At 41.9% G+C, this 14,753-nt stretch overlaps 1 protein-coding gene across 1 annotated transcript in view; it reads right to left on the minus strand.

The window, feature by feature from the left end:
* Positions 1–14,129, minus strand: part of ABCA1 (ATP binding cassette subfamily A member 1) — a 112,684-nt gene extending 98,555 nt beyond the window's left edge. The window contains exon 1 of the mRNA XM_068974276.1: positions 14,064–14,129. Coding sequence (XP_068830377.1) covers positions 14,064–14,129 — 66 coding nt within the window. The remainder of the gene's footprint in view (positions 1–14,063) is intronic.
* Positions 14,130–14,753: the final 624 nt, after the last annotated feature.

Genomic DNA, 14,753 nt, shown 5'->3' on the forward strand with positions numbered 1-14,753 from the left:
AATTCATGAAAAGATGAATTAAACAATGAACCTACTTATCCGGCCTCTCTTACCACTCTCCAAGCTTTAATGATACTGAACTGTTTGTAGTTCTCACCTTATACACCTTACTATTATTCCATACCTCTGTGTTTTCCCTAAGAAAGGGAAGATGCCTCCCATCCTGCTTCATCTGGCTCACTTCCACTCACCCTTCAAGACTCAACCAGGCACAATTTCCTTTACTAAAATCTCAGGCAGAGCGGGAAGCCCTTCTGCTGTGCTCCCAGAGTAACCCATGAATCCTCCTCCCATAGCAGTTTCCCTGAGCCCCTGAAATCGTGTTTTTGTTACTGGCTTCCTCACTACGATATGAGCAGCCTGAAAGCAAGCACTGGATCGACTCATCTTTGTACCTCCACAGCCTTAGCACAGTGTCAGGTATGTTATGACCACCTGGTGAAAAAAGACACCCTGTGCAAACTGCTGTGCTAAATACACAAAAGCTTAGCTCTAAAGGAACGAATGAAGTTGCCCCCTGTGGGGCTGAGAAGGCTCCAAAGGACAATGGGAATTCACACTCAGTTCCATGTTGACCTGTGTGCCATCAGGGCTGGAAATATCTGGGAAGCGCACAAAGTCCTTCCCCATCCGTCAAAATCTAGTCACCATCTTCTCCAGTGGGTTAGATGGCCACTGAACGTGAGTGAGTGTTATTCGCTGGTTAAAGCAAAGGGGTTTCTCTAAAGGAAATCTGCTTCAGTGAGCTACCAGGGGATAAATAAGCACAGGGACAGGATAGAAATCATGAGAATCATCTAACTGAACCTGTGGTGTTCAGACAACTAGTTCCACTGCCTGAAGCCTCGCTTCTATCATGCCTTTCAGCTCTAGACTCCAATGTTCTAATTAGGAAGACCACGAAAAGCCCAGGAGATTCTCGGGCCCTTGTGGATGAGGGTAACTACAACTGTGTCTTCAGAGCCATAAAGCCAAGAGAACACAGATATTAAATCTTTCCTTTTATTTAAATAGATTTTTTTTTGATCCCCAAGTCCATATACTTTTATTGTGGAAAATTTGAAATTAAAAAAACACAGAAAAGTAGAAACAATAAATATAAATCACTGTTACTCCTACTTCCTGGAGATAATCTCTAGTAAATTAAGGTAATAATGGTTCTCCATTAATATTTTTGTCTTTCTTTTCTATTCATACATAAATAATATTCTTTCTCTACAAAATTAAGATTATACAGCATATGTAATTTTGTATTTTGCTTTTTCATTGAATATCATACTGGGAATGTTCCCCATGACATAAAATATTCTCTTAAAATATGGATTTTAATGGCCACTTGATACTCCACACTATGAATAGATCATAATTAATTTAATCTTGCTTCAGCTTGGTTTCGGTTTTTGTTTATTATTTGTTGTTGGATTTCTGGTATTTTAGATTCCAAAGACCTTTGATATGGTTCTACATTAAATTCTTTTTTAAATCTTCTTTATAGAAGGAAATACATGGATGAGAGCAGTGGATGTCCTAGGATGGTAAGAACATGCATGGGTAATTTTTTTCTGAACACTTTCCTGTGCTTTCTAAATTTTCCATAATAAGCATGTATTACTTTTTTTGTAGAACAAAAAACACTGCTACCATATAACTATGAAGAATAATTTGCTCTAGATAGCACATCAGGAAAAAACAGACACATAGGTCCTTCTTTGGAAGAAAGCATGCTATCAATGGGATTTCCAAGACCAAAGATGAGGCTGGTCTTGCTAAGTATTTCTGTAAATAATCCCAAAGAAGCAACATTCAGTGTTGCTTTCAAATGACATTCTACCAACTGAGGTGCAGGTCCCTTCTTGGGCTCCCCAGGTACCCGGAGCCTCTATCAGCATTTGGCACAGCAGGACCTTCTCCTCTAGAGTCACCTTCTTCTCACTAAGCCTGCCTCAAGATAAGGGCTTTAAAATGTGTGCTGAGTGAGAGAATGAACTGAAGTTTACGAAACAATAAGGATGGAAATGTAAGTCAGTTGAGCCCTTTAGGAAAGCAACTTAGCCATATGTAGTCAAAAGATATGTTTATCCCCTTTGACCAAAGAATATTCCTAGGAATTCATCCCTCAGAACTAAGTTTAAAATGTCAAAAAGCTACATACATTTAGTTATTCGTTCATTTAGACAGTATAATCAGAAAATATTGGAAACAACTTAATTGCACAGCAATAGGGAAATGATTAAATTATGTCACATCTACTTAACCTTATACAGTTATTACAACAATGTTTATGAAACACAGACACTATGAACCATGTAATATTAAGTGAACGAAGCAGAACACAAAATTGTATGCATTCCAAGCTTACAGCTAAATAAAATCACTTACAAATATTAACAAAAGAGAGTAAAACTTTTAAAAAGCAGGTTAACTGTGAATAAATTCAGAAAAGAACTCCATAAAATAAAACCAAAACTAAATAAAGAGTATGAGTAAGATAGTCATCAACCTTGAAGCTCTGAAACTGCCATGTACACTTTGGGGATAAATAATATTTACCACTTATTTAGAGTCCAATGTGTAACAGGCACCTTATAATAAATGGATTATTTCATTTAATCCTGCAAACAACCCTGAGATGTAGGAAGCATAATCATCTCCCTTTTATGTGACAAAACTAAAGCTCAAGAAAGGGTAAGTCACAGAGACAGTTAGCAGCAGGGTTGAGAGGAACAGCTAGTCTTGCCCAACTTAGGAAACCAGTGACTCAGCAGAGAAATAACCCCACTAAGTCATGATCAAAGCATATCAACAGGTTCCACAAAGGCAAAATGAGCTCATGGCCTACAGATTTATAATAGTGACAGTCAATATTGAGCACCTACTCTGCACCAGGGATTCATATACATCTCGTCTCTAATATTTAATTTTCACAATAACTCTGTGAGGTAGCTGGTATCATTAGATTGGGGCAGGTTCTGAGCCATAGCCTGGTAAGAGAGTGCACCAGAGTTTGAACCCAGGTCTACTGATTCCTACATGCTTTTGCACCCCTCATGCTGCCTCTCATCTAGCTATGTTTGGGACATATACCTTTCAAGACAGCCACTTAAAAGGAATCTGGTGTTCACCAGCCCTCCTACGCACTGATCTGACTCAATGAATCAAGTCTTAGGTTCCTGGACATCTCTGCAGTCCCACATCTAGGACACCGCAGGGGAACTGATGCTCAAAATATGTTGATTGACTGGGAAAAAAAAAACAACAATGGATCTTTCCCATGGTACTGACAGCAAAGAGTACAGAGTATATCTTGCAAATCATTCCCAGCAACTGAGTATAAGCAGATTAGGCAAAGAGGTAAGAACAAGACCGACAAAAATAATGATAGCTAATACTTAAATAGGTCTTACCATGATGCATCAGTGCAGCGCTTCCCAGGTGGTGCTAGAGGTAAAGAACCTGCTTGCCAATGCAAGAGATGTTAAGAAAGGCAGGTTCAATCCCTGGGTTGGGAAGATTCCCTGGAGCAGGGCATGGCAACCCACTCCAGTATTCTTCTCTGGAGAATCCCATGGACAGAGAAGCCTGGTGGGCTACTGTCCATAGGGTTGCAAAGAGTCGGGAGACAACTGAAGTGACTTAGCATTCATGTATCAGTGTTCTGAGTGCTTTATATATATAAACTCAGTGAATCATCAAACAACCCTGTTAATACTATTCTAAATCCCATTTCACAGATGAGGCTCAAAGAGTTAATAAATTTGGATACAAATTTGGTAAATAGTGCCAGAATTCAAAACCAGTCCAACTCAAGGGTGTGTTTTAAACCACTATGTACCCTGATCTCCTTATCCCCTGCCCCATTACCAGAGTATCTAGATTTTTGATCCTTATAAGCCTTACTGAGCTGAGACACTAACATGTATTAATGAAGAGACTATCTCCAAGAGACAGCACTCAAACCAGAGAACTCATAAAAGACACATTCTAGCCATGCACTTTTACTCTGAACTTCTAAAATGATTTCTGTCACTGAACACAGAATTTGCCTTCTAAACTCAGGGAGATGTTCCAGGTTTTCCTTTACCAATAGCTTCCCTCTTGAAACCTAATTTGACTTCTGGTTCCACATATGGAATGCCATTTTGGTTGCACTTATTATCAAAATCAGATTTCATCCCCCATCTCTAAACTTAGCATTTTTACTTCAAGTAGGCCTTCATAAATAGCTTGGAAATAAGACAGACACTTTATGATTCAGTTCAGTTCAGTTCAATCATTCAGCCATGTCCAACTCTTTGAGACCACATGGACTGCAGCAAGCCAGGCTTCTGCAACACCCAGAGCTTACTCAAACGTGTCTGTTGAGTCAGTGATGCCATCCAACCATCTCATCCTCATTTGTCCCCTTCTCCTCCTGCCCTCAATCTTTCCCAGCATCAGGGTCTTTTCAAATGATTCAGTGCTTTGCATCAGGTGGCCAAAGTATTGGAGTTTCAGCATCAGCATAAGTCCATCCAGTGAATATTCAGGACTGATTTCCTCTAGGATTGACTGGTTGAATCTCCTTGGTGTCCAATGGACTCAAGCGTCTTCTCCAATACCACAGTTCAAAAGCATCAATTCTTCTGTGCTTAGCTTTCTTTATAGTACAACTGTCACATCCATACATGACTACTTTGACTAGACGGACCTTTGTTGGCAAAGTCATGTCTCTGCTTTTTAACATGTTTTCTAGGTTGGTCATAGCTGTTCTTCCAAGGAGCAAGCATCTTTTAATTTCATGGCTGCAGTCACTATCTGCAGGGATTCTGGAGCCCAAGAAAATAAAGTCTGTCACTGTATCCATTGTTTCCCCATCTATTTGCCATGAAGTGATGGGACCAGATGCCATGATCTTCGTTTTCTGAATGTTGAGTTTTAAGCTAACTTTTTCACTCTCCTCTTTCACTTTCATCAAGAGGTCCTTTAGTTCTTCTTCACTTTCTGCCATAAGGGTGATGTCATCTGCATATCTGAAGTTATTGATATTTCTCCTGGCAATCTTGATTCCAGCTTGTGCTTCATCCAGTCCAGCATTTCTCATGATGTACTCTGCATATAAGTTAAATAAGCAGGGTGACAACATACAGCCTTGACACAATCCTTCCCCAATTTGGAACCAGTCTGCTATTCCATGTACAGATCTAACTATTACTTCTTGACCTGCATACAGATTTCTCAGGAGGTAGGCCAGGTAGTCTGGTATTCCCATCTCTTTCAGAATTTTCCACAGTTTATTGTGATCCACACAGTCAAAGGCTTTGGCATAGTCAATAAAGCAGAAATAGATGTTTTTCTGGAACTCTCTTGCTTTTTCAATGATCCAACAGATGTTGGCAATTTAATCTCTGGTTCCTCTGCCTTTTCTTAAATCCAGCTTGAACAACTGGAAGTTCACAGTTCACGTACTGTTGAAGCCTGCCTTGGAGAATTTTGAGCATTATTTTGCTAACGTATGAGATGAGTACAATTGCATGGTAGTTTGAGCATTCTTTGGCATTGCCAACTTTGGAATTGGAATGAAAACCGACATTTTCCAGTCCTGTGGCCACTGCTGTTTTCCAAATTTCCTGACATATTGAGTGCAGCACTTTCACAGCATCATCTTTTAGGATTTGAAATACCTTAACTGGAATTCAATCACCTCCACTAGCTTTGTTCGTAGTGATGCTTTCAAGGGCCCACATGACTTCACATTCCAGGATGTCTGGCTCTAGGTGAGTGATCACACCATCATGATTATCTGGGTCATGAAGATCTTTTTTTGTACAGTTCTTCTCTGTATTCTTGCCACCTCTTCTTAATATCTTCTGCTTCTGTTAGGTCCATACCATTTCTGTCCTTTATTGAGCCCATCTTTGCATGAAATGTTCCCTTGGTGTCTCTAATTTTCTTGAAGAGATCTCTAGTCTTTCCCATTCCATTGTTTTCCTCTATTTCTTTGCACTGATCACTGAGGAAGGCTTTCTTATCTCTCCTGCTATTCTCTGGAACTCTGCATTCAGATGTTTATGTCTTTCCTTTTCTCCTTTGTTTGTTTGCTTCTCTTCTTTTCACAGCTATTTTTAAGGCCTCCTCAGACAGCCATTTTGTGTTTTTGTATTTCTTTTTCTTGGGGATGGTCTTGATCCCTGTTTCCTGTACAAGGTCATGAACCTCCATCCATAATCCATCCGGCACTCTGTCTATCAGATCTAGTCCCTTAAATCTATTTTCCACTTCTACTGTATAAGGGCTTCCCTGGTGGCTCAGAGGTTAAAGCGTCTGCCCACGATGTGGGAGACCCGGGTTCAATCCCTGGGTAGGGAAGATCCCTTGGAGAAGGAAATGGCAGCCCACTCCAGTACTCTTGCATGGAGAATCTCATGGATGGAGGAGCCTGGTAGGCTACAGTCCACGAGGTCGCAAAGAGTCGGACACGACCGAGCAACTTCACTTTTCACTTTCCACTGTATAATTGTAAGGAATTTGATTTAGGTCATACCTGAATGGTCTAGTGATTTCCCTACTTTCTCCAGTTTAAGTCTGAATTTGGCAATAAGGAGTTCAACTCCTGCTCTTATTTTTGTTGACTGTATAGAGCTTCTCCATCTTTGGCTGCAAAGAATATAATCAATCTGATTTTGGTATTGACCATCTGGTGATGTCCATGTGTAGAGTCTTCTCTTGTGTTGTTAGAAGAGAGTGTTTGCTATGACCAGTGCGTTCTCTTGGCAAAACTCTATTAGCCTTCGCCCTGCTTCATTCTGTACTGCAAGGCCAAATTTGCCTGTTACTCCAAGTATGTCTTGACTTTCTTCTTTTGCATTCCAGTCCCCTATAATGAAAAGGACATCTTTTTTGGGTGTTAGTTCTAGAAGGTCATATAGGTCTTCATAGAATGATTCAACTTCAGCTTCTTCAGCATTACTGATTGGGGCATGGACTTGGATTACTGTGATTTTGAATGGTTTGCCTTGGAAATGAACAGAGATCATTCTGTCATTTTTGAGATTGCATCCAAGTACTGCATTTTGGACTCTTTTGTTGATTATGATGGCTACTCCATTTCTTCTAAGGGATTCCTGCCCACAGTAGTAGATGTATTGGTCACCTGAGTTAAATTCACCCACACTAAACGGCAACCCACTCCAGTACTCTTGCCTAGAAAATCCCATGGACGGAGGAGCCTGGTGTCCATGGGGTCACAAAGAGCTGGACACGACTGAGCGACTTCACTTCACTTTGTTACACACACACTATGGTTACACACTTTTGAATCTTACTCTATTATGTATTCACCTCCCTCCATGCCTGCCCCCACCACAGAGTGGAAGAAATGGAGAGGAACACTGTTTTTGTAAAGGTGCTTCTTAACAAAGTCAGAAACCCAGAAACCTTATTTCAGATTGGGTATTAAAATTAAAATTCTGATGATTAAGTAAACAGCTACACTGAGCTGCTCTGGGGACTTCCCCTCTCATTACTCCTCAGCAACAACATGGGGATATAATGCACAAGCACTTCTAGAGCAGGGTACTTCTCAACTCTTGACATAGGGGGCCAGATAATGGTTGTGAGGGGCTCTCCTATGAATGGTAAAATGTTCCCCTCCATCCCTGGCCTCTACCAGCAGACACCAACCACCCCTACCCAGGACTGTAACAGCCAAACAATGTCTCTAGACATTATCCAATGTCCCTGGGACATTAAAATAGCACTAGGCTACTTCTAGAATTTGATAAGGTAATAGGATTCAATGGGGAAAAGAAACTGATGAAAATATGGAAGACTATTCTGAGAGGTAAAGAAGGAAACATGAGACAGTGAGTTTCCCAAGATAACAGAAAATTCATCAAAGCAATGGCACACTCTAGGCTCTGTCAGCATCACAGTGAACACTTTTCAACATACACTTCAATTAAATTAAACTGAAATCTTAAAAGATCAAATCAGACAAATGCTGAAGGGAAAAACAAATATGAAAGCCAGGCCTACCCTCCTACAACTGTAAAGCCTCATGCAGAGACACTGGATTTTTCAATTGGTTTGATCTTTGGAAGGACATCTGACCATATATGTCAAGGGCCACTTCCCTTTGACCTAGTAATCATACTCCTGAGATTCCGGCCTAAGAAAATAATATAAAAATAAGAAAAGGCTATATGTATAAAATCTTTATAGTAACTTACTTATAATGGCAAACACAAGAAATATCTCAATGTTGGCAATAATGTATGAGGTTATAAAATGAAAACTGCATGGATCCCTGTATTGCTACCAGGAATGTCACTGGCATTATCGCATGGTAGATTTGGGGTCAAAACTTCTAGTCCCTCCTCTTAATGATGTACTAATTTATAATACTTCCTTCATCTATGAAACAGAAATTGTAATGAATACCTCTCAGGATTGCTGTGAAAATCAAGAAGATAACAGGTACAAGAGTACTTTCAAAAGTATAAAATACAACCTATACATCAAGAATCATAATTATTATAATATGAAGATTATTTGGAAATACACAACATACATGCCATGCTAAGTCGCTTCAGTCATGTCTGACTCTTCGTGACCCCATGGACCGTAGCCACTCAGGCTCCTCTGTCCATGGAATTTTCCAGGCAAGAATACGTGCCCTCCTCCAGGAGATCTTCCCAACCCAAGGATCAAACCCGAGTCTCATGTCTCCTGTACTGGCATGTGGGTTTTTTATGGCGAGGCCACCTGGGAAGCCCAAAAACAGAGCACAAAATGGCACATGTGTATGCTCAGGCTGTCATCCTTCAGGTCCCCTCAGTGCCAAGGACCACACAATCTGATCCTCGTCATCATGACCTACCTACCTCAGGGGACTCCTTTTGCACATTATATAAAAATAAGCTGTCCTCTGCCAGCTCCATGACCTGACCCTGCCGACTCCCAGCTCACCCGCAGCCAGTCTTCCTTCAGTGCCACTGGTGCTCCTGTCCCTTGGCTCCAGGACATGCATTAGGCACGTGGCCTTCACACCCTGTCTCTCTGCCTGGAAGCCAGTGCCCCAGCGGCTGAGCTCCTGATCTTTCCCTGGCTAACTGCTGCTTAAACATCAAGGCACTCAGGTTAAATGTCATGACCTTTCATTCTAAATTAAGTCCCTACCCACAGTCTAGTAGTAACTGACATAGTAGGACAGTTTCTTTTTTTTTCCTTCACAGCACTTACCACAGCTATGATATTTCTACTTATGTGACAACATGCTTCATATCTGCTTTCCTGGCTGAACTGTAAGCTCTATGAAAGCAGGGATCCTGCCTGTCTGCTTCACCACTGTATACCCAGGACACTGTCTTACATGCAGTAGATGCTTAGCAAATATTTATTCAAAGGAAACAATAAATGGCTATTTGTGCTAACTGTCCTCATTCCATAGAAGGGGAAACTAAAAGTCAGGGAAAATGAGTTTCCCTAAGCCATTAAGCAGCAGCAGCAAGCCATTAAGGCATATAGTGGCCATGCTGGAATTAGAATTGAATTAAAATCAGATAATAATTAGAATTATTAGCTGGATTTGAACCAGCATTGCCAGGCCAGAACTAAGGACAGGGAAGAAATGTATCAGGCGAAACTGGAAGCTGGGAGGGTTAGTTTGCATCTACCATGTAAAATTCTCCAGTGGCTCTTAAATGAGGACTCAATTTGTATTTATTTGATTGCGTATTCCTTGTCACTGAACAGTACCCAAATATTGATACTTTAAAATATGCAGAAATTAAAATTATCTATTTCCTCAGCCACATGGCTAAACAGATCTAAGTGAGAAAATTACAACCAAAGGCAAAAAAGAAAGGCCATACGGCCATATTCTGTCCCATCTGTTCCACAGGGACCTTGATGTCTGGCTCAGCCTAAAACCAGATGGGGATCCGGAGAACTCCGAAGCCCCTCGCCTTTCCTGTCCCAAGCCCTATTTGTGCTCACTGACCACCACCCACACAAGTTAACTGTTACTTTGTACCCAAACTGAGCTTTGCACCCCACTTACGCAACTCATTTTCAATGTATTCTTTGCCTAACAGGAGCAGCAGGAGCAGCAGAAAGCTACCCCTGGCTGATGGTCCCCATGAGTCTGCATAATGGGGGCACAAGAAAAGAGGTCCCCCAAATTCATTAGCAAATGAGGACACAGAGTGAATGAGCAAATGGCCACCTTTCAAGAAGGTTGCTCTGGGGTTTACTGTTCAGCATCCAGCTCCTACATCTTCTTCCGGTCTCCCTGCACATGCGGCCCCTCTAGCAGGGGCGCCTCCTCAAGATCTATAAACTAATGGCCCATTAACACATTCACCCCTCACTGAGCAACTGCTTGTTAAGCATATCCCCAATGCCAGGCTATGGAGCCAAGCGAGTACATCCAGGATCTCTGAGGGAGAAATTAAGCAAGGATTCTGTACACTGTAGGTGAGAACTGTCATGGAGCTGGCAACTCCTTCCCCTGCCTACAGGGCAGGGCATGTTCTGAGCTAACAATGTGGAACCAAGACCCTAAACAGGTTTCACTGTTTACAATCAATATATCTATAGATCCAAGCCATTTGGACTGGGAAGCAATTGAGATCCATGGGTATTAAACATGGGACAGCCAGCACTTGAGATCCCTGGGTATTAAACCTCCTGTGCAGATAAGGCAAAGCCTGCTCAAAAGAACTTGTGCCTCTAGGGCCATCAGGAAATTGATTCTGGTGTTACTAAGACTGATCCACTCAGGACCCCCTGCCCCACACCTGAAACCCCATTCCCATCAACTGTACAAGGGTCATGTCAGATCTTTCCAACCCTGACACCCTAAACTTCTGCAACCTGAAATAAATCACCTTTTTTTTTTCTAGTTTGGCAAAACACATTTCCTGTGGAAATCAGGAAGGAAGGTAAGGCAGACAAGCTAGCAGACCGTAGGTGTATATCCAAAGAACTCCTTCTGCGTCAGGATACTATGTCTTACTTCCCCTTCAATAAGAACTCTGCCACAGGGCCAAAAATTGCCTTTTATGAAGGCTGCCTGTCTCTCTAATTGTAGCTCTTTTTAAACTGATAAGCAATATTGAGCAAGAAGCAGCAAGACTAACAGACACTAGCCCAGTCTGGATGGCCCAATCCCAAATCCTGTTCTGGGACCCTGTGCTCCTGATTCCTTAGTTGACCTTGGGGACATCCCTTCCCTGCTTTATCTATAAAATGACAGGTCTGGGCTTGAGACTTTGCATTACTAAGATGATATAGTTCTTTCCATTACTCACTGGCTAACAGACACAGCACAGCAAAGACAGTTCCCCATTACATGGCCTGCTGCCAACATGATAAGAAGAGACTGGGGAACCTGGACCACAGAGTAGCTAAGAAATGAGATTAGGAAATGAATATATAGGTCTTGGGAACACCAGGGCCTGGGTACAGCTGTGGGAGGCAGGGACAAAGGTAAGGAAGAGGTTAGAAACTTCAAGATGTTGAGACTGAAGATAGAAAAAATAATACCACTGAAGAGCAATCTGACATAGTGGTTTAGAGAACCAACTCTAGAGTCAGATTATTTAGAACTGAACACTACATACGCCCCTGACTAGCAGTGTGAAACTCAGACAAATTACTTATATTCTCTCTGTGATTTAAGTTCCCCAGTTATAACACAATAGCATTTTGTGTTACAGGGAAACAACAGTACTTTGTGGATCTTAAAAGGATTAATCTAGTTAACAATTCACTTTAGTGCCTAGTACATGGAAGTGCAATCTAAGTGTTTGCTTTTATTATATTATATATTATATAACATTGTTATATTTTAGTATGATTATTACTATCAAGACAGATAGGATGCATAAATTTTACTTCCTACTCTCTCATTAAGTGACTTTGGGATTCAGCTCCCTGCATGTAATATGAGGGACTGAAAAGTCAGTGTTTCTCAAACTAGTATATGTATACAAATAATATATATAATTTCATGAGGGATTATATGAGTTCTCTGTCGGGATTTTAAACACTTTGTGTTTTCATTTCAATGGTCATCTAAGGAAATAAACATACCTGGATTTTCTGAATGCCTACTTTACAATCAAGTTCTGGCACAAGATCACAAGTCTAAGTTTCTATTTGTGTTTGCCATGTGTTAGCACCAATATTCCCTGGTGGCTCAGACAGTAAACGTGTCTGCCTACAATGCGGAAGACCTGGGTTCGATCCCTGGGTTTGGAAGATCCCCTGGAGAAGAAAATGGCAACCCACTCCAGTACTTTTGCCTGGAAAATCCCACGGACGGAGGAGCCTGGTAGGTTACAGTCCGTGGGGTTGCAAAGAGTCGGACAAGACTGAGCGACTTCACTTTAGCACCAATATAATTGCAGTAGACCAATGAGAAAGGCACAGATGCAGAAGCAATTTGTGAATGATGAGACTGGACCAAATGAAAGCAAATGATATCCAACGAAAGTCACTGGAAAAACTGGAAAGTCATTGGAAAACGGAATCATTACACATGGTAATATAGACTGTCCAAACTCAAACAAATAAGTGTTCACTACCATAGTCACACTGTTGCCTTCAAACAGTGTCAGTCGCCTTACTATACTAACAGTATTAATTTGAACTGTACTAGTTCTGCAATTTTGTTTGCACTTAATTTATAAGTCTGTATAGGTCATATGTTTGCATGACAGTCTATAAGAATAAGGGGTTCATATCTAGTTTCACATATGTACATATTCACGTAACATTATAATAAAAAATATGTTCAGTGAACACAAGGGGACTTTGACGTATTTGTTCTTTTAAAGAAGGGCCAGCATTAGTCTAGTTTCAGAAACAGTGAAGTTTATCTCCAAGATCCCTTAAGTTATCTCCAAGATTCCTTATGGCTCTTTGAGTCTAAAGAGGATGGTCACTTCTGTTGCAGATGTGTTACGCTTCATGCTGCTAAGTCACTTCAGTCGTGTCCAACTCTGTGCGACCCCAGAGACGGAAGCCCACCAGGCTCCCCTGTCCCTGGGATTCTCCAGGCAAGAACACTGGAGTGGGTTGCCATTTCCTTCTCCGATGCATGAAAGTGAAAAGTGAAAGGGAAGTCGCTCAGTCGTGTCTGACTCTTAGCGACCCCATGGACTGCAGCCCACCAGGTTCCTCCGCCCATGGGATTTTCCAGGCAAGGGTACTGGAGTGGTTGCCATTGCCTTCTCCAGAGGACAGCCAAAAGGGGATGTAGGCTTAGAATTCAGGAAAAAATGCAGGGCAGGAAACAGACATTTAGAAGTCAACTATAGAGAGGGTGTGGCTAAACACAGGAGATCAGACAGGACCTCAAGGGGTGTTCAGGGAGGGAGAAGCCAAGAGCTGATACCAGAGCTTCAGAGAAATCTCCAGGCCTTATAGTTTGTACCTTCTCACAGAAAAATATCATTTACCGAGTGTTAAAGATGGTATTCTCAGGGTTTTTGAAAGGATCACTGTCTCATCCAGAAGTGAATGGCATAGTACCCTCCACAGAAATAAAACAAATCTGTTTTGTATTCCTCCAGGCTCGCAGTCCAAGCTGAAAGGGGAAAGCCCATACTAAAAGATTCAGTCTCTGACCTCTAAGAGCTGGGCCATGAACTCACTTCAACTCCACCACCCAGACCATTAGGAGCTCTTGAAGAGCCAAGCAGCCCCCAGGGCTGCAGCAAAAGTTAGGAGTAAGATGGCCAAGCAGCAATGTATGCCAGGTTCCAGGCGTCTGAACTTAGGCCTGGGCACTAGCACAAACCAAAGCTATGACTGCCACCTGGTTGCAAATCTACCTCCTATGATAAGAGACAGGGCTAGCTAAATCATGACCCCACACAGTCCTGGGTCCACCAGGGCCAGACACATTCAATCCCCTTAAGAAAACCAAGAAGAACAATACTGTAGTAAAGGAATTATCCTCCAATTGAAATAAGTTTAAAAAAAAAAGAAGAATCTCTTTTCCTCCCCCTTCTTCACTCCCAAATCAAAATCAGGAAGAAAAGCAGGAGAGAACCCCCGGAGAAACCCAGGCTTACTGTTTGTCTTCTTCTGAAAGTGAGGTTCTTCCACAGCAGCAATCTCAGCTGAGGCCAATAAGCCATGTTACCTCAGCCAGCACCACAGCAGCCTGCGTGAGGCTCGGGAGCCTGGGAAGGAAGTGGCTGGAGCTCACAGCAGGGAAGCTGTGGCTGGTCATTAACTGAAAGATAAAGCAAGAGGGGATGTTAGTTTTTGCTGCAAAGCCATACGCCAGTGAGGGCTGTTGCACCAGCCCCCTCATCTGAGCCCTCAACACCCGGTTCTGTCTCATGACTGCCTCTCCACAAGGCATGAGTCCTCGACGTGCAGCCTTGGGTCTCTGGTAAACAGGGATGTTGGAGCTTTTCTGGCTTTAGCCTGTGAGTAAGTCATTATTATCCGAATCACTTGAGCTCCACTGATGTGACCACTGGGAATGAAAAATTGAAGGCAGACCTAAGTGATCAATCTTATGTGCCCAAAACACCAGAGCTGCAAATGGCATACTGGAATCCCAGAGACCTGCCTCCCTTCTCTTAGAAAATGCCTTCCTTCTCAGAAAATGTCAGCAGCATTTATAAATTTCGCCTTGAACCTGGAGTGACTTAACACTATTGTCTGAAATTTGCTGTAGACTACATTTTCATCTCGCCACAAAGTTGAGTCCTTCCAATGATAAATGGCACCACTGATAGAGCAGTTTCCTA

Source organism: Capricornis sumatraensis, chromosome 6, assembly GCF_032405125.1.
Source record: "Capricornis sumatraensis isolate serow.1 chromosome 6, serow.2, whole genome shotgun sequence".
Classification (NCBI taxonomy): Eukaryota; Metazoa; Chordata; class Mammalia; order Artiodactyla; family Bovidae; genus Capricornis; species Capricornis sumatraensis.